The 20,358-nt window shown below is 42.9% G+C and overlaps 2 protein-coding genes across 3 annotated transcripts; both read left to right on the top strand.

Annotated features, from left to right (window-relative positions):
- The first annotated feature begins 3,249 nt into the window (after positions 1 to 3,249).
- LOC136477366 (histone acetyltransferase MCC1-like) lies at positions 3,250 to 8,574 on the top strand. 2 transcript variants are annotated; one of them, XM_066475506.1, is made up of 5 exons: positions 3,250 to 3,761; positions 3,883 to 4,027; positions 4,107 to 4,206; positions 4,293 to 4,521; positions 8,097 to 8,574. In XM_066475506.1, exons 1-5 carry the CDS (start codon positions 3,655 to 3,657, stop codon positions 8,278 to 8,280), a joined length of 765 nt encoding a protein of 254 aa, XP_066331603.1. In that variant the 5' UTR covers positions 3,250 to 3,654; the 3' UTR covers positions 8,281 to 8,574. The 2 variants fall into 2 exon arrangements, with proteins under 2 accessions (XP_066331603.1, XP_066331604.1); XM_066475507.1 differs by having other exon boundaries at positions 8,130 to 8,574.
- Positions 8,575 to 10,035: 1,461 nt separating this feature from the next.
- Positions 10,036 to 12,122, top strand: LOC136473699 (F-box/LRR-repeat protein At3g26922-like). The gene is made up of 3 exons (XM_066471345.1): positions 10,036 to 11,323; positions 11,412 to 11,564; positions 11,656 to 12,122. The coding sequence occupies exons 1-3, from the start codon at positions 10,322 to 10,324 to the stop codon at positions 11,944 to 11,946; spliced, it is 1,446 nt and encodes a 481-aa protein (XP_066327442.1). The 5' UTR covers positions 10,036 to 10,321; the 3' UTR covers positions 11,947 to 12,122.
- The last annotated feature ends 8,236 nt before the right edge of the window (positions 12,123 to 20,358 follow it).

The raw sequence follows: 20,358 nt of genomic DNA on the forward strand, positions 1-20,358 counted from the left end.
TGAAACAAAAATTAGGGATGCGTTAATAATTATTTCTTGCTGTAGTCCTCTAGGACAATCTGTTTCTGTTTTCTTGGCTGCCGGTCCATTAAAAAATGCCTTAGTCATAATAATAGTACTCTCGATTCTAAATTATATATAAGACTTTTTTTTGCTTTTCTACTACGATATATATGGATATGCATAGATATATGTTGTTATAGATAGATCTCATCAAGATCTAAAACTTTATAGTCGACGATTATTTTATTTAAATCATTTACGGTTCTCAAATTATATTAAATATTCTTATATTTTGAAATTCAAAATTTTCAAATTGTTCAAATGAACACGAATGAAGAAATTATCAAAACTAAAGTTGTAGATCTTGAAGAGATTGATTATATTTTTTAAAAAATAAACCAATTTCATATTTTCTAAATTAAAAAGAAATATTTATTAATTATAGTGAATTGTCTATTATTTTATTATTTTTAGAAAATACATATATAATCAAAAGTACCTTTGACACCAAAACTAATATCTTCCTTATTTCACGACCACGACATTCATGCTTTGCTCATTTGACAGCACAAACATCCATGCTTTACTTATTTGACATCCCATAGATCTGATATAGAGAGGTGCGTAGGAGTCATTTTGGTGTCCATTTAATAGGGTTAGTGAAGGAAATGGATGGTAGAGCCAAATAGGGAAGGAAATTTTAACTCGATGCTAGATAAGAAATTTTGATTTCAAGAGTGCCTTAGAAGGGAGACCGTTTTTCTCATTGCCAAATAGATAATTCTCTCAACTTTTATTATAGTTACAAAGCACGATAAAAGAAGTTTGATCACTTGGAACCTCAAGAATGTATTGTATCTGGAACATAATTTTTAGGATCGAACCAGACATCGAACCGTTTAAAGTCTCAGTTCACGGTTGGTTGGTCTAACCAATTGGACTAATATAGCAAGTCATGCAATGAAGACACAACACGGTACGAATCGTAAATCAGAGACCAGGGTTTGAATCCATGTGCTACATCTTTTTACACTAATTTTCCTCATTTTTCCTCTTGTTCCTCTCCTTTCACGTTTGCAACAATGCTAGCCGCCTGGTTTGCCTTGGTTCAAATTCCGGTTTCCGATCCAGTCCGTTTCTAATAACTATGATTTGAAGTGGATGGCTTTGCGTCCTTGGTTCCTAGTCTCTCGTTTTATCTTTAAATTGAGTTTTTTCTCTCTATCCTTTCTCTCTAGTTCCTTGTTCTATTTCTATTAGATCCAACACTATATATGGTCAAATCCAATCCCCCTCTTACCTCGTTAGTGTGTGAAGGGTTGACTTGAACCCAAGTGTCGGTGTTTTCAGACCACCGACGAGTACATTTGTATTTGCGCGTCTGTCTCGGATGGTGTGCTCGGAGGACACAAGGGTTTATACTGGTTTGGGCGGAACGTCCCTACGTCTAGTTTGCTGCTGCTCATGTTACCAGCACTTGGTTTGCAGTAGGGGTTACAAACGGACCAGAGAGGGAGAGGATCCCAAGTCTCTGGTGGAAGGAGTGAACGGGTGCTGAGAGCTCTTTGTCCTGCTTATCCTTTTATAGGCGAAGGAAAAGCGCGGGTTACAGAGGAGGAAAAGGAAAAGAACGAGAGAGAAGAAGGCTTCTAGGGTTACCGGGTCCTTCTTTTCCTTCATGCGGGTCCCGCCGATCTTGTAGAAGTCAACAGGGATTGCTCCATGTGTGCGACCATGTTCGTCACTAGCGCCATGCGCAGGCTTCATCTGCCGGTCATGGCGTTCCACTCCGTCCCGCGCGGACGTCGTGGTGAACTGACACACCTGTCAGCGTCCGTACGAGGATTAGGCAGAATAGCACCGGCACGCCCGACACTGTTCTTGATGTGAATCCCCAGGTATGGCCTGTCATGGTCACGGATTACATCGAGGCGTGCCAGCCTCTTCTCTGGCGTTAGAGTTTTGACCTAGGCCCATACGCTTGGACCTGGAGTGGTTGACGGAGGTATGGGTCTCCGTCGGACGAGACGGAACCCGCGTCCTCGAGGTCGGACGAGACAGAGTCCGCACCCTAAGTGGTCAGGCGAGACGGAGCTCACGGCCTTGAGGTCAGGCGAGATGGAGCCCATGACCTTGGGCGAGACGGAAACCGCGTCCTTAAGGTCGGACGAGACGGAGCCCGCACCCAAGGGGTCGGGCGAGACGAAGCCCACGACCTCGAGGTCGAGCGAGACGGAGCCCGCATCCTTGGGCGAGATGGAACCCGCATCCTTGGGGTCGGGCGAGACGGAGTCCGTACCTAAGTGGTCAGACGAGACGGAGCCCGCAGCCTCGAGGTCGAGTGAGACGGAGCCCGTGGCCTTAGGGTCGGGCGAGACCTTTTAATATGTCTCGAGCCATTTGGGAAAGTCGGCATGGACGCTAACTTTTTTGCTTTAGGTATCTATAATATCGATACCCGACACCAAAAATAGAGTACAGTGGGTTGGACAACGGAGAAAATGAGGTGTAATTACTAGTGAAGGAGCGAAGCCAAGAGATGAGACTACTAAACTCAATTTGATGAATTAACACACAAAGGAGGCAATCAGGGTGGAGAGAGAATAATTGAATTGAACAATAAAAAAAGAACTTTATATACCTAATTTTAAAGAAGGAATTTATACTCTTCAAAATTTCATTAAAATATATTAGAATAGATGACATAAGTTACACTTTTCGGTGCAACGTACGGGTATATATACTAATAAAAATAAAAATAATTGAGGCATAATAAGATATACGGGAGCCATTGGACTAGGGTTTGTCATTTGAAAAAAATAACAAGCGTAAAAAAATCAATAGAAGATATATATTATTTCAACTAAATCGCCCTGCTACGTTTATAGATCATAGTAGGTCACTATTGAGTTGGGTAATTAAATATTTATCCAGATTAAATCGTCCTGCTATGTATAGATCATAGTAGGTCACTATTGAGTTGGATAATTAAATATTCATCCAGATATTAGACAAAATCAAAGGGAAACCTGTGATATGAAATCAAATTTAGAATGAGAGAGAGAAATCACAAGAGTAGAGAACCAAGTAATGGCTTAAGTGATTGGTAGAAAAATTTGCTCGCTAAAAAAATGGAACCTTAGTATAGCTGATAGCTGACCAAAGAATAGGAAAACATTAACCTCTTTTTTGGATTATTACGAGGATCCTCTAAACAGTTCAGCATGGGCTAATGACACTCTCAAATCATCCGGTTAGCCTCCTCACCTCCTTCCTTAATCCTTCCTTCCTGGGTTCTTCTTCCTGTCCGCGTCAAGGTCGCCGCCGCTCGTCCATCACCACCTCCCCTGATCCCCTACTCCCCATCCACCCTTTCGATCCTGGCCGCTGGTCCTTCCTCCCTTCCTCCCTATCCCACACGCCGACGGGCACCGCGCCGTTGACTTCTTCCCTCTCGCCCTTTCCTCGCGGCGGCGGCGCCACCACCGAGCAGGCTGCAGTTCGCCGTGGCGCGCCTGACTCGCGGGGACGCAGTTGCACGCCTCGAAGAGGGGAGACCCCTCTCCCTCCTCTCCCGCACGGCCTCACGCCAAGGTTGCCGGACATCCCGGCTAAGAACCTGGTCGGTCATCGCTGCTGCCGGAGCTGCTCATGTTGGATCCGAGATCTGAAATCTACCCCACCATAGAGTATCGCCCTATCCAGCCCTCCGACCTCGAAGCTCTTGAGAAGATTCATCTTGCTCTCTTTCCAATAAGGTAGCTACTGGAAACGGATGCTACTTTTTCTAGCTTGTTACTTGCTTTACCGTTATATAATACATCGCCTACTTACTCTTACCGTTCATTCGATGCTATAATTCTTCTTCATTTTGTTCAGGTACGAGAGGGAGTTCTTCTTGAACGTTGTCAGCGGCAATGGGATCGTTTCCTGGGGAGCCGTAGACACCAGCAGATCAGATGACCGCAGGGATGAGATAATAGGTTTTGTAACCACGAGGATGATTGTGGCAAAAGATAGCGAGGTATTACCATACAGGAGTTCCTGATTATATGGTATATCTAAGTGGCCAGCTTGATGGAGCTAATGGTTTTGATATGCAGATTGAGGACCTGTTTAGGTATAACAGTTCACGCAAAGATCTAACACTTGTGTATATATTGACGCTGGGTGTGGTGGATGGCTACAGAAACCTTGGGATAGGTTAGTTACATTGTCTTCTCGTCTTACTTTTATGGTTTGCCTTGTGAATTGATGTGGTTGATCCTTATGATAATTCTAACTTGCAGCTTCATCACTGGTTCGAGAAGTGGTTAAATATGCAGCAAGCATATCAAACTGCAGAGGTGTTTATTTACATGTCATTTCATACAACCAGCCTGCTATCAGCTTCTATAAGAAGATGCTATTTAAGCTAGTCAGAAGGCTTCCAATGTTTTACTACATAAGAGGACAACATTATGACTCATACTTGTTTGTGTACTATGTGAACGGTGGTCGTTCGCCTTGCTCACCGCTGTAAGTATTTCCTTTTGCTTTGTCCGAGGATCATATAGTTCCATATTCAGTAACTGTCCAATGTTTCACTGTGTTTTATTTCCTGTCTGTGATGCTCAATTCTATACCTAATAATAAAAAGGCAAAATTTCCGTTGTATTTTTTTTCCGCCTCTTTCTCTCCCAATCACCGGCTCGGTCTCGGTCTCATTGCCAACAGAGATTAGGAGTAGGGAAGAGAATAGAAAGAAATATGGGGTTCCAGATGTAAAGTTACTAGAGAGAAAGAAAAGGTGGGAGGGCCTTAATAGTTTTTGAAATATATCAGGTTCCTGATGCAAAATGTCCAGATCCGAGTGGGCCTCTCCTGGTGGGCTTCTTTTTCCACCTGGGTTGAATCCTTGCAGTTGGGCCGGCTTCGTTGTGGGCTGGACCAAGCCTATGCAAGCTCTTTTCTTTTTCTTTCGTTTTTCTCTTTTTTCTATAAAAACAGAGATATTGCAAAATTCGCCAAAATCATTGAAAAATCATAAAAATGACAAACCAGTTTTGCGGCACAACTAAATATTTCATGAACCGGAAACTTCGTAAATTATTATCTAATGAAATCTATACAAATGTATTTATGTAATTCCCGACGAGGACTGCCGTCTAAAAATTCAAGAGAGGTCTCAATCATTGGTGGACAGACAAATCCTTGACACATCGACAAAAAATTTACGGAGGTTGATATGATACATCAAAAAAGCTACAAAGGTCGATATTGAGTCATAGAAACACATGGGTATTATGAAAAATTAAAGTTATGATATACTTATAAAAAAAGGGCGTACCTAGTGCAGAGAGCTCCCGCTCTGTGCGGGGTCTGGGGAAGGGTGTTAGTGGCAAGCCTTACCCTCACCTGTACAATGTGAGAAGACCGCGACTCGAACCCGGGACCTTACAATCACAGGCGGTAAGACTCTACCTCTTGCACCAGGCCCGCCCTTCAGTTATGATATACTTATAGCTAAATAATTATGTGCTTTGCAATGAAAGGAAAAATATACCAAGGTGTATTTCAATTTGATACAAGTTTAGTAAGACATTGTTATTTATTGTTAGCATTAACTTATATTATGGATGTCACGGTCATCATAAAATAAATTATAAAAGGATAAAACATAAGTAGATATGTACCATTCACGTCATCGTTTTGCATGAATGCTTGATAGTTTTTTTTTCTCCCGTTGCAACGCACGGGCATATTTGCTAGTCCAGGATAATATGTGAACTCACCCACGTATTTTCTGCAGTCAATTGCTTGAACCCTCCAGTGTGCTTGATTTTCTAGTTAGGTTTACGACTGTTAATGTTTTGATCTGATCTTGGCAATTATCTACAAACCTGAACCTGCCACATGGATGTTCACATCTTCTAAGGATTTGTCTTTGTGGGATCAAATGTATTAGGTCCTTCCATTTCGCATGTTGCTCATGCTTCATATATATACTCTCTCTGTCCCAAAATAAATCAACTTCTAAAGTTGTCCTAAGTCAAACATTTTTAGGTTTGACTGAATTTATTAAAAAGAGCACCAGTGTTTATGACACCAAATTTGTATTATTAGATACACCATGAAATATATTTTCAAATATACTTGTTTGATGTCATACATGTTAGTGTTCTTTTCTATAAAGTTGGTCAAACTTAAAATAGTTTGACTCAGGACAACTCTAGAAGTTGATTTATTTTAGGATGGAGAGAGTATTAGGTCCTTTCATTTCTCACTCGCATTTTTAGATTTACTCTGCACATTTTTTCTGAAAGGGGCTACTGTAATGCTGAATTTAGAAGGACCCAACTTTTGATCAGATTCATCAATCTCTTTGCCCATAGAAAGCTAAATCTAATCTGGATAGCAAATATATAAATCTTGAACCCTAATGTATCAATCAAGTTCCAACCTATAAGCTAAGGAAGCCTTCTTTGCTTGTATTGTTGATGATTACCTCCTTATGCATCATTTGCGTTCTTGGGTGTGCCTTTTATTTATTGAAAGGGCAAGCAGTCTTGGTAACCTTCCGTTAGTACTTCCATAAAGCATCTTAAATGGACGACAAGAGCATGAACTAGGTTTCAGTAAAGTGTTACATGACATGCCCTTCCAGTTCCCTCTCAAATTGTAGCAAGTATGCCTTATAAGTTATAATACGATAATTGTGCTCAGCTCCCTTTCAAAAGAATAATTGTGCTTACCGAGTGTTGTGAACTGACAACACTGTTCGGTACTTGATTGCTCAAAGAGGCATCACACCATCACCTTGATGTCACGGTGTGAGCATAACATACTTAAGTTCCTCATCATTCAGACTGGGGATAACTAACTGTTTGACATAAAACAAAATCATCAGCTGGCAGGTATTTATCAAAAATACTTATGAGAAAGATCAAGTAAGGCTTCAGTTAGGCGTGCAGCAATACTCTTTGATGTTACGGGTTGCAGCTTAAACTACTATTTAATAAATGGACCTATTTAATTTAATTCCTTTTAGATATTCAGGGCTTTTAGATTTTTTTTTAAAAGTAAGGCTTGCAAAGTTTGTTGACTGGACATGATTTCCTAATTTACAGGTTCACTTCATGAAAGAAGAACATTGATTTCATTGTGGAGCAACTTCAATAACCTCTTTATGTCCTTTGCTATTGATAGAAACAGAGATTTTTGGTGAAAATTTCCCTCCAACAGCTTCTTTTAATTAGATATCCAGCTATCGCCATCCTCTATTCCTCCACAAGATATAGAGAAGCTGTTGGAGGGTGGATAGATATAGAGTGCGATTTTTATTCAAATGGCTGTCCAAATGAGGACTTAGAGGCTGAGTTTAAGAGCAACTCCAAGAGACTCTCCAAATCCTTCCTAATTGCTAGGAATAGAGATTTTGGTGAAAAAAAATACTCTCCAACAGTTTATCCAGATATAGCCATCTTGTATTCCGGATTTCTCGCTAGCCAAAGATAGAAAACGATAATGACTCTCTAGAGTGCAAATAAGATATATAAAGCGATTTTTATGCAAATGGCTCTCTATATGATGATTTAGAGAGTGAGAGCATCTCCAAGGGACTTTTTATATCTTTTCTAATTTACAAGAATAGGGATTTTGGTGAAAAAAACCCTCCAACAACCTCTTCAATTGGATATCCAAATATAGATATCCTCTATTCCAGATTTCTCGCTAGCCAAAGATGGAGAGTGAGGATGACTCTCTAGACTACGCACAAGATATATAAAACCTGTTGGAGAATACAAAGATATAGAAAACGATTTTTACTCAAATGACTTCAAGTGATGATTTAGAGAATAGATTTTAGAAAGGCTCTTCGATATGCTCAATCTCCTACTTTTCTTGCCATCTGATAACACCAACTAGATATGACTTGCCATAATAGACATTCTAGAATTTGTGATCGGAACGGCTAAACTCTAAATCTAGATCCAAATGGTATGAATTTATATTTCTAGGTTCTAGTATTGTGAAACCATCTCATGTTCCTAGGAAGATTATCGTGGTGTTAAATGATGATGCTGTGAATAACACATGGCAATCTTGTGCAGGGAGATTGTAACTTCATTTGTTGTTGACTTCAGGGCTTTCGTGAAGATGCTGGTTGCCAAGTTCTGGAGCAAAGAGGACCATTGCAATCCGAGATGGGCCAGATGTCAGGAATCAAATATCCTCTTGGCAACACAAAGTAATAAACGGATGATCAGCGGTGATAATACCAGATGTCATGTCTAATTTTAGTTGTGATGACATTTTCTCATGCTTTTCTTTTCTTTTCTTTTTTCTCTGGGAGGAGTTTATTGAAACAATTGCTGCTGTTGTACACTTCTGATACGGGTACATAAGTTCTCAAATAGTTAGTCACATTCATTGTAAAGAAGAGGGGAAACGAGAAGTTAAACTGCCACCTGCTTCTGGTAGCGTTGGGAGTATTGTGCAATCTTGAAATGATTGTGTGCGTGTGTGTTTTACACCTGAAATGATTGTGTTGGATGAACTGACTAAAGCGAATCTTTTTGGTTTGTACAAAAGCAGCAGCACATGTTACAACTACTAGGTGAAATTTATTTTGATTGATTAGTATGAATAGAGCAAGATCCTAACCGTTAGAATCTGAGTCTAAAATCCAGGATCCAAACGTCTATGGATTTTTGCTATGTAGAATCTGGATCTAGAATCCATATGTAAAATCCAGATTTCTAGAATCCCACGGCCATGTTTAGTTCCATCAAAATCCAAATTTTTGCACTATGCAAAAAGAAGATTCTCCATCACATCAAACTTGCGGTATATGCATGAAGTACTAAATGTTGACGAAATCAAAAACTAATTGCACAGTTTGATTGTACTTTGCGAGACGAACATTTTGAGCCTAATTAATCAACGATTGGACAATTATTACCAAATACAAACGAAATGCTACATTACACTGCAGTGTTGCGTGCTTTCCGGCGGCGCCGATTCGGCATGCAACTAAACGTGGCCCGACGGCACCAAAAGCCCGAAGTGGAAGCATGGATGAAAGACTGAACTGAAGATGAACCGGAGGCGTTAATGCATGTCAGAAATTACTTCGACAATAAGCAACCACCCTCTGCCGCGGAATTGGCTACACGATCTGTCAAGTCTTCCGCGCGCATGGCAGTATGCCCCCACAAGCTTCAGGAATATACTCCATGGCCAGCTAACAATTACCGTAGAAAATAAGGCCTTGTTTAGATCACCTCCAAATTCCAAGTTTTTTCACTCTCTCTCCATCACATCAATTTTTAGCCGCTTGCATGGAGCATTAAATATAGGTAAAAAAAATAACTAATTGCACAGTTTAGTTGGAAATCACGAGATGAATCTTTTGAGCTTAGTTGGTCCACAATTGGACAATATTTACCAAATAAGACGAAAGTGCTACTATTCATCGGGTTGAAATTTTTTACAATCTAAACATGGCCTAAATATCAACAATTTATATTTTCAAATATATTAATTACGAAAATATATTACATGTTTAATCTAATAATATTTATTATGTAACATAAATATTAGTACATTTTACATATATTTAGTTAAATAGACTGTCTTACTTAAGAAACAAGAATCTTATTTTTTTTTTCTTGGGACGGATGAATTGAAAGATACGAATGTTTTACCCCGGTCCTTTCAGGCCAAAGTATTGTAGTACTAGTATATAATATATAAACATAGAGAAATCCAAGTGTAACTCTGTATACCCACGCAAAGTTGCATATATTGGCGATCCGTCTGGGTACGCCCAAACCAAACCCAAAACCCTTGGAAACCGATGCGGTCAGCCGAAACAGGTTCGGCGCAACTGCGCTAGGCCGCGGCCGTGTGTGCCTGCGACCCTGCGTCACAACTCACAGCTCACAAGCGATCGTGGTGTGACCCACGCGGAACTAAACGCCCGCACGGGGCGCACGCCGCACGGCGGGCGCATCACGAAAAACACAGCCGAAAACCTAGCGACGCACCACCTCCCGTCTATCCGTCGTGCGGCGCGGTTGCGGCAGCGGCGCCTCCCCACCCGTCAATCCGTCCGCAAGGCAGGCCCTGCCCACAGCATCGCGTTGCGTGCGGTGCCGGCCGGGGTGCCGCCTCCCAAGCGAACGAGTCGCACCGCGGAAAGGGAGTCCCTCCCAGCGGGCTCGCCATAAAGCGTAGGGCGCGGGCCGCTTCGTTTCCGCTGCTTGCGCCGTAGTTTAACTTCCAAAATTCCAGTTCCGGAAGAGTTGGTTCTCGGATCGAGGCGCCGGGAGCCATGCGCACCAAGCACCTCATCCCTAACAACGCCGCCGGACTCACCTACGCGGCGCGCGACTACTCCGCTCGCGAGGATTACGGCGGGGGCGACGGAGGCGGCGGCGGCGGCGGCACCGACCCGTTCGAGGGGTTTCCCGACGCGGTGCTGGGGCTGATCGTGTCCAAGCTGCCCTTCCGGTCCGCGGTCGCGGCCTCGGCCATCTCGCGCCGGTGGCGTGGCGCTGTCGCCGCTGCGCCCGCGCTGGACCTCGACTTCGCCGCGGCGTTCCCCGCCGCGCCGCGCCGCAGGGCGGCGTTCGCGGCCGCTGTCACCGCCGCGCTCAGGCCGTGCTCCGCTCCGCCGCACCCGCTCCACTGCCTCCGCCTCGCGCTCGAGGGCCTCTTCGACCAGGCGTTCGCCGCCTCGGCGGCCGAGCACCTCGCCTCGTGGCTCGCCGGGGCCGCGGCGCGCGGCGTCAAGCGGTTAGAGCTCCGCCTCCCGCGCTCCCGCCTCGCCGTCCTCCCGCCCTCCCTCCTGGCCTGCACCAGCCTCACGTCGCTGACACTTCGCCTCGACCACTACGCGCTTCCGCTCCCTTCGTTCACCACATTCGCCCGCCTATCCCGCCTCCACCTCGCTTGTGTTTCCCTCAATGCGGACGATGACTTCTTCGGAGACCTCTTCTCGCACTGCGCGGAGCTCCGCTACCTGATCCTTGAACAATGCCGCATCGGTGCTCTCCGCCTTACCGGTCCGTCGCGGCTTTCCTCGCTCGCGATCACGGACTGTTCTTGGACGCAGGAGTCGGCTCTTGCTGTTTTTGAGATGCCTGAACTGCGCATACTCCAGTACTCCGGTGCAATAGCAGCTAGGCACATTATTGATGGGGACGTTTCTTTGGACGACGTCCTCCTTGCCATCGAGAAGCCATTGGTCAAGCCCCGGGAGGCTGCTCTCAGAGAGCTTCTCACTTTGGTTGGCAATGCACGAAGACTTGTTCTGTCACCCTGGTGCATTGAGGTATACATCTATCTCAAATTCTCTTTGATAGGTAGAGTATTTAGTGATTGATGAATCTAATTACCAAACTGAAAAAAAAAACTCGAAGCAATTTGCACGTCCAGAGGAATGGTCGAAGTTGCAGTTAGACAAGGTAAGGCGGTTGGCATGCATAATTGAGAGGAGGGAAGAAGGTGCATTATCCATTGCGCCATTGCTATCAAGTTGCCGAAATGTGGAAGAGCTCTGCGTGTCCGTTGTGGTGAGATGAGCTTCCTTGTTTTGTTAGTTCAGTGCTATGTTATTTCTGCTAGATTGTAATGATAATAAACCGATGATGTTCGTTGCTGCAGCCATCGCAGGGCAAATGGAGGCGGAATAGTGACGATGGAGAATGTCATGGTGTGCTGGGTGGTAAGAGGGTGTCGGTGAAGCATCTAAAGGTTGTTAGGATGAAGTACATTGATGAGAGCAAAAGTGGTTTTGAACTGGTAAAGGTCCTGCTCAAGAACGCCCCTGCACTGGAGACGATGACAATTGTTCCTTCAATGGATGGCCTTGAGCAGGCCAAGTTTAGGCGTAAGGTGTTGAAGCTGAGGAAGTCCTCTCAAAATGCTAGCATCCAGTTTTGCACAGCTGGATGATATGATGTTTATGAGTAGGTCCACTAGCAAAGTTCAATGTTCCAGTCAGGATGTAAGAACATGAGGGTCTTCCTTTTTCGTCCAGTTACTTTTAGCCTGTATGTAGCTGCTAATTATTGATGAATTTCTTACAGAATTAGTGAACCATTGCCAATATTCATTTGGCTTAAGTCATCAATTTTCAGCTCTTTGGTGAAGTATCTTTTAACTTGAACAGAAAGTCTATATTTGTTGGATGTTTACCTTTCAAGTATTTTGTAGGATGTCAATCAGCAAATCTTCTCTGACAATCATGAAAATAGGGTGACAATTCCCTAGAAAGCAAAACAAACGGGGCCCATGTACACTTTGTGGCCCATGCAGGCCAACAAACGGGCTTGCTATAGGCTATGTACAAACCTAACTGTCTTGTTGTGAACTAATTGGTGGAGAAGCAGGCAATGTAAGCCACCTCCAACCATCGTACTGCTCTATATCTAAGAGGAGTAGAGGACCTAAAGGATGTTGTTTGGCTTTGACTTGGTCTAATTGATCATGACAGAATGATATGTAGGCTTTATAAGAAATTTTGCTCCTTAAAATTAGTTAGTTCCCCAGAACTGCATCATGTCTAGATATGGCCCCGTTCGCTGGTTTGAAACTTGGCTGAAACTGGCTGAAAAACACTGTTCCCGCTGAATTGTTGTGAGAGAAAAACACTGTTCCGGCTGAAAAAAGAAGCCGAACAAGCCATTTTTAAGACAAGCGAACGGGGCCAAAATGAATTCTCCTAGAAATTCAAAATGAATTCTCCTAGAAAAACTTTGTGATTTACACCATGGTTGGGTTTTCATCTGTAATCCAAAATGAATTCTCCTAGAAATTCAATGGTTTCAGTAATCTCCCTGATTGACTGGGTATTTTGATCTCTCCCTTTTCTGGATGAATAGAATTTGAAGACATTTTTCATGACAAGGCCATTTGAGAATCACCTATATCCTTTTTTTTATTTACACCTCCAGCTTATCTTGTAGTCAAGAATATGGGAGCTAGGGAGTAGGGACAGAACTTCTGAATCCATTTGTTTCATATTAAGCCGCTGACATTTATTGGACAAGGGGCCATCCAAATCCCTCATCTTGCTCGGGAGGTGAAAATGAAACATCTATTTAGACCTTGTGTATGTAATGCCATGACTTGTATATATATGTAATGAGCACTAGGTTTTTGTTTAGGTTTTCAACTTGTCATCCTTAGTCCTTGTTTGGTCTTGTCGTTTAGATGCAACATGTTAATTAGAAGGATCTAGTGATGGTAAACTTGTCAATACACTATGTGATCCATAGTTTTTCTCCTTATGTGTGACACTTCTGTGTCTTTGCTGATTAGAAGGAAAAACAAATCGGTCCAACAGGAACTTCGAAACAACAGTTGGATCCGATCGCTAAGAGGCAGAATCACCACCACCGTCCAAGTTGAAGAGTTTGTCTCTCTTTGGATAAGGCTCCAAAACATCCAGCTGACGCCGGGAGTTCACGACTCCATAGTTTGGAGATGGACTGCTGATGCCTCTTACTCCACCCGTTTAGCGTATAGGATCCAGTTCAAAGGTTCCTATAGTGAATTCCGTAATGACGACATATGGAAAACGCATGCGGAGAACAAAGGTAAAGTGTTTGCTTGGGTCCTGGTGCGAGAAAAAAAATCCTAACGGCGGATAATCTACAGAAGAGGGGCTGGCCTCATCATGATCAATGTGCCCTATGTATCGGACCTTTGGAAACATGCCTTCATCTATCACTTCTTTGCCCTTTCGCCAAGGCGGTGTGGAGTCAGATTCTTTCATGGGAGCACTTTGATGTACAGTTGATCCACCCAACTCAAGACCCACATCACCTGAAGTCATGGTGGGAAGGGGCAGCAGCCAAGATAGCGAAAGAAGAAAAAAAGTGCTTCAACGGAATGGTGATCTACATATGGAAGGAAAGGAATAGGAGAATTTTTAACAACACCCATGAGTCAGCTATGTAGGTGGCTTTAAGGGTAAAAGAGGATATCGAGCATAGAAAGAGGGCTTTAGCTTGGGGAGGGGGCAATATCACGACACAAATCCTGTAATCTTTTTGGGGGTCATGCCCCCTTTTTGCTCTGTACATAAACCTCTTTTCCCCCGTTCGGATGGTATGGTTCTGGAGGAATTTGGATGGTTTTGAGGAATTCTGGAGGAATTTGTGAAAGAAAAACACTATTCCGGATGAAAAAAGAAGCGGATCAAGCCGGATTTAAGGGCACGTGAACGGGCTGAAGGGCAGCGCTCCTGTCATTATGTTCAAAAAAAAATCAAAAGCTTAGCTTAAATTATGGAGGCTTTTCTTGCGGCCAGTGTCTTATGATGTCATGAGTCTAGATTGACGTTCAAATATTATTTTATTATTTACTACAAAGTTTTATCCTCAAGAGTTAATTTGAAACTCTCCTTTTATTTATAACTCTTATTTTGTGCTTTATTGCATTTTTTAATCACTACAGGTGGTCATTTAAGCCTACACCACGAGCGGTAGAACTTGAAAAGAGATCTAGGTGGGGCCAACAGTGTTTACTACAAAGGGCTTTCGAAGACCATGAACGTTATAGCTAATTTTGGTTTGCACTAACTTCCTCTATCACTCAAGATGTTGAATTTTCTTATCAAAGATTTATGTGTACTAGTATTTTATAAAAAAGTATAGAGTGCTCACAATCATAATATCAGTATAGGTGTTTCATAACATTTCAACTAAATGTATACGTTTATCAAAAGTGGCAAGTTATATAAATTATTGTCTTGTATATATAAAACTAATGGAAACAATAATTTAGGAAAAAGATGGTTTTTTAAATTCCTCAAACAATTGCTACTATATCTTCATTTGTGACTTTAGGCTCATGCATTGTGTTTCTGACTGTCGGCTTATGCTCAAGCATTGTCTAATGATCTAGATAAATGACCTTGTGTATTTTTTCTACTGTCTTCTTATAACTTCTTTGGCAGGGCTTCGGCTTCTCCAAAAAGAAAAGCCGCATTTTATTGGCTTTCTAGCCCCAAAACGACTTTGGCTTTACCATTTTTTGCCCTGGTTTTGACTTCAGAAGTCGTTCCCATGTGTGCTTGTTTAGTAGGGCTTTTAATTATCAAGCCGGGAGAGAAGCCCCAACACAAGCCCTGCCAAAGAGGGCATTAAATAATCTGTTTTGATTTCATTGAGCTCTTCTTTGCACCTCAGTTGGCCATGGGCCTGGGATTTCTCAGCAAGGCCCATTAGGATTTAGGAGGACAAACTAGATAGCAGATCTGATACTCCCAAGGTCCCAACCGCAATCAAGGAGGAACCAAGTGCCCTTTCCCTTTGCAAACTAGAATATGTATAGGGGTTATTTAGTTGCCTGCATTATTATTAGTCTATATTTAGGTTTATACATTGCAGTTTGTCAATGTTTGGTTGTCTACAGTGTTCAAAACAGGTCCAGGTTTGAGCAACAGTACATATTTGCACAAGCCGATAGGGACACACAAATGAAATATTCTCACATGCCCTGTCTCTGCTAGAAACATGTAACTTCTACTAGAATATTATTGAAGTGACTATATGAAATATAATGCAAGCTAACTTTGCTTATATGTGCAGAACAAACAAACACCCTGTTCGTTTGGGCTTGTTTGGCTTATAAACCGTACTTTTTCAGTCAACGAACAATATTTTTCTCTCACACCAAATCAGCCAACAGTACTTTTAGCCATGGCTTATCAGTCAAACAAGCCCAAACGAACAGGGCGAAACACTTTGCATACATTTATGTTGATTTGGATTGTCCTGCATAAAGTATAATAAAATTAAAGTTAATGCAAGCAACCAACAGTCACACCGAAAGGAAAAATAGGCTACTACAGATAGAACCATTTGTGACACATGAATAAGAAAACGAAAATGATAGGACGCGGGCGTCCATCCCGTTCGGACGCCGCGCGCCTGGGCCTGCAGGCCAGCCGGTCTAATAAACCTCACGCCCTTCCCCTTCTATTGCTCTTACCACCCGCCTCGCGCTGCTCTGCTTCTCCTCCGTCGCCCGTGCCCCCTTCCTTTGCTCCCGCTGCTCGCCCCGCGCTGCTCGTGCTCCTCCTCCGCCGCCCGCCCCGCTGTTCCACGCGCTCGCCCTGCTGTTCTTGATGCTGCTCCTGCTCCGCGTGCTTGTCTCACTACTCCACCGCTCGCGCCCGCTGCGCCTGCTCCGCCACCCGCCTGGCCCGACGACGTCGACAGGCGCCGCCAACGCAAGGAGAAGTGTCAGGCCCTGGCACGGAAGCCCTCCGCCCTCGCATGCTTCTACGGCTGTGCCGCCCCGATGCAGACAGCGGAGGAGGCCGCACCAGGATATGATGCATGTTGCAAGCTCACATTTCAAATGTTTCAGATGTTTTAGAGGTATGTTGTAAGTGTTTTAATACGGATGTTGCAAAAGTAAATCGGGATGTTGCATATATTGTAATAGGTGTACACGTATGTTGCAAGAGGTTGTCTCCAATGTTTCATCTGTTTTTCAAACGTATGTTGCAAGTGTGTTTATTTGGATATTGCATATATTTTTCACACATATATTGCAAGTGTTTTATCTGGATATTGTATATATTTGCAATGGCTTGCAAGTGTTTTTAGTGTTTTTGTAAGTGTTTCAGACGCATGTTTCAAGTGTTTCATCTTTCTTTTTTTTTTATGTTGCAAGTGTTGCATCCGAATGTTTTAAAAGTAGATCGGGTGTTGCACATGAGATACACATGGGAAGCTGGAGGGGACGCAAGTGGCCGCTGTGAGCGCGCGGCGTGGGCCCCGCGTGGCCGCGAAGAGCAAGCGCGGGCGAGCAACGTCTAGCCGACGTGGGCCCATGCATAGACATGGGAAAACGGACTGCAGCCGCGGGCGTCTGTCAGGACGTCCGGGCGATAGCAGTGTCGATAAGAAAAATACGGATTAAAGCCCATCCACGAAATGGGGATAAACTTATTTAAACATTTCTTATTTTCGTTAGGTTCAAGTCTAACGATACTAATATTCTACTACTAAGAACTCATTAATTTTCAAACTAGTCTATTTACTAAATACATTTTTTTGTGTAAACATCAAATCGAGTACTTAAACTCGGGTGGACAAGTCCACCACAAAATAACAACTAGTTGGGTTATAATGATATTTTATTTGCTAGTATTTATATTATAATACTCCCTCTGTCCCTAAATAAATAGTTTCCTAAAGTTGTCTTAAATTAAATTTTTTAGACTTTGACCAAATTTCTAGAAAAAATCGTCATTAGATATAACATAGAAGATATTTTCATAATGTGCTCATTTTATGTCATAGATGTTGTTACTCTTTTCTATAAAGTTAGTTAAATCTAAGATAGTTTAACTTGCACGGATTCTAGGAATTGATTTATTTGGGGATGGAGTGAGTAGGTCACTATTCAAAATGTTTTGGCAATTCTTTCGTGAGCGGAATGTGCAATAGAATTTTGAATCAGCGTTTTGATCTTTGATTATCCTTCATAGTAGTAATAATATCGATGTAGGGTTCAATTGGTAAGTGTAGTAATAATAGAATTTTGATTCAGGGTTCGATCTTCGGTTATCATGTTCAGGTGGTAAGAGTGGCCCGGGGTGGTAGTGGCCCGTTGTTTCCATGCTGAGTAATAAATAAGTAAATAACCACAACCTCTGATTGCACTTGTTTGAATACACTCATATCTATCTCAATCTATATGTATTAAGATGGATTAAGGTTGAAAATTAACTAACTTCCACTTCAATCGAGATTAATATAAACACGAGTGTATCCAAACAGAGTCTTTGTCGTAGTGTTTTCTTTATCTGTGCTTTTGTGACCCCGAGTCAAAAAAAAAAACAGTGACTTCCCAAGTCATAAGTCGTGACAAACAGGATTGTTGTCATGTAGTGTGAGTTCTGAAATCAACTTCCCATTTCCATATAACAGGAAAACGTAGTAGTTCATACCAACGTGAATGTGGTCGCAAGGTCGCTCTGATAAGCTATCTTTATTTTGATAAGAAACGGAAAATCGTGATGTTCACGCGAGGCAGTATCATTGTCCTATTACGACAAGTTGTCTTGTGCTCGAGTTAAGCCTTCTGTTTTCTTCTTCCGTTCTCTTCGTCCTGATGAAGAACAGTGCGTGTAGGTGGATGCTCTGGCAACCGAAAAGCGAAAAAGTAATTGCCTTGCCATGAGTTACGACAATCACCCTGCAAATTCTTTTAGCAGAACAAACGTCTATCAGAAATTCAGAAGAAACCAAACACCGAGGAAATTGGCGAATCTGAATACATACATACATACCATGTCTGACAATCTGAATATACTGTCTATATTTACCTGGCACCCTTGTTCTTGCTGTTTTCCTCATTCTTCCAAGATTTGCGTGCTCTTTTCACGAACGAGCACGTATTTCCAATTTTGCGTACGTGTGTTTCATGTCTGTTTGTCAGTTTGCGCTGACATTCAATGCCTCAACTGCTAGCAAGATCAGATAAGACTGTGTACCTTCCCATCTCACTGGAATGCTCGTCTCTGCATTTTTTTGAACAAATCATCACTTCATATTGCGTCGGGTATCCTACAGCCATTTCTTGTTGGCGATGGCCCCCTTGTGCTTGTGCCAGCTAGCTAAACTCATGTGGAGATGGGAGGACGTTGATGTCGCGGTGCCCAACTTATGAGCCCCTGTAGCTGTGTTGCCGCTTTCAGTTCAGATCCTCCACCGTTTGGCCTTTTTATTTCCCCCGCACAAAGGCTTTGTTTTGCCAGTCGCGACTGCGACTGAACCTGCACCGTCGACGTCGAGCTCCTGTTGCCGTTGCCGATGGATTGCAGTCGAACGACCCGAGCGATTGATCGAGAAGTCGGTGATTTGGACTGAAACCGTCGCCGTCGGCCGTCCTAATTTGGCTATCGCGTCTAGTTGAAAGCAATTGTGCCCAACTGCCCCCATGCCAGCAAAGCGAACAAATCATGCATGCCGGAGCAACTGTCGAGATAACCCTATCCGGCGACTGCTGTGCCTGTGACGTGCGTGCGCTGGTTGTCGCCGATTTGCCAAATCAGCCCCCAAACAAATCATCAGCATGTTTCTTTCGTCGTAAACGATCGTGGATTATTTACTGCTGACTGATTTGGTGTGAGAGAAAAATATATTTTAGCTATGGCCTCGTTCGTTGGTCTGAAACTTGACTGAAAACACTGTTTCGGCTAAATTGTTGTGAGAGAAAAACACCGTTCTGGCTAAAAAAAGAAACCGAAGAAGCCAAATATAAAGTAAACCAAACAGGGCATATCCACGATCGTATACGAGCGAACGAATAAGCTGCCTGCACACTTGCGTGCACCCCTTCCGGAACCGCAATTTCCCCTTCGGTGCAGGCGCAAAGCGTGTTTGGTGAAGAGAAAACAAGCGGATCCACGGCTTTCCATGGCAAGCAATGCCAACGAAGACAGGCATACCCGGAACCGGCAACTTGCGCGTAATACGCTTCAAGCCACATTTTTCGTGCAGAAAATAAAGCAGGGGACCAAAAAAAAATAGACGATCGAGACAAATCGTGGCCTCTCCGGGGAAGTTGGGCGCGTCGCTTGCGGCTTGCGGGTCCTCGGCGCCTATCTGGCTATCCGCATTCTGCACTGCCCCTTGTGAGCGGTGGCCTACTGACCTATGTCACCAATCCCGCCTCCCAACTGTATTTTCATTCCACATTAAATTCCTCCTTTTCTCCCCTTCACCATTACGTCAACGAAGTACTCCACGAAACTTTAGCAAGTCGACTCTTACAATGTCAAATCAGTTTTGCACTGCCCTGCTTCGCGGATACTCCTTCCGTCCAGAAATACGAGATGTCCTAATTAATTTGATGGCAAATTATTGGTGACACAAATGATACATGATCTTGTGCTTGTCATATTTTGAACGTGTTAATAGATACTAAAGACAGTTATGTACAGGGGTGGATCCAGCGGGGGGGGGGGGGGGCTCAAGGCCCCCTACCCAAACCGAATCAGTGTAAATTACTGTAGAGCCCCTATAAATTTTTAGGCAAAGTTCTATAGTATAGGGGGACTGAGACTTAAGATCGAGCAGCAATGTTGTTCAGTCACTCTAAAATATTTCCTGGATCCGCTGCTAGTTATGTATGTGATTGGTGCTTTGGAGGAGTCAATTCATTTAGAATATCTTATAGTTTAGTATAAATTTTTGGATGCTTCAATACCTTATATTTTATTAGGACAAATGGAGTATAATCTAGCTTTATGTTCAGTTCAGTTTCATAAGGTTATAGAAAAAGTGTTAGTATTCATAACATAAAATAGATATGCTATAAAACTAATATTTCATGATG

This window comes from Miscanthus floridulus, chromosome 8 (assembly GCF_019320115.1).
Source record: "Miscanthus floridulus cultivar M001 chromosome 8, ASM1932011v1, whole genome shotgun sequence".
Taxonomy (NCBI): Eukaryota; Viridiplantae; Streptophyta; class Magnoliopsida; order Poales; family Poaceae; genus Miscanthus; species Miscanthus floridulus.

Bases quoted from the DNA above. Each gene is read 5' to 3' on its own strand.
- LOC136477366 (XM_066475506.1), top strand. From the start codon at position 3,655: ATGTTGGATCCGAGATCTGAAATCTACCCCACCATAGAGTATCGCCCT. The intron at 4,028-4,106 runs GTATTACCATAC...TTTGATATGCAG, and splicing joins TTGTGGCAAAAGATAGCGAG to ATTGAGGACCTGTTTAGGTA. The intron at 4,522-8,096 runs GTAAGTATTTCC...AATCTTGTGCAG, and splicing joins CGTTCGCCTTGCTCACCGCT to GGAGATTGTAACTTCATTTG.
- LOC136473699 (XM_066471345.1), top strand. From the start codon at position 10,322: ATGCGCACCAAGCACCTCATCCCTAACAACGCCGCCGGACTCACCTAC. The intron at 11,324-11,411 runs GTATACATCTAT...AAAAACTCGAAG, and splicing joins TGTCACCCTGGTGCATTGAG to CAATTTGCACGTCCAGAGGA. The intron at 11,565-11,655 runs GTGAGATGAGCT...TCGTTGCTGCAG, and splicing joins AGCTCTGCGTGTCCGTTGTG to CCATCGCAGGGCAAATGGAG.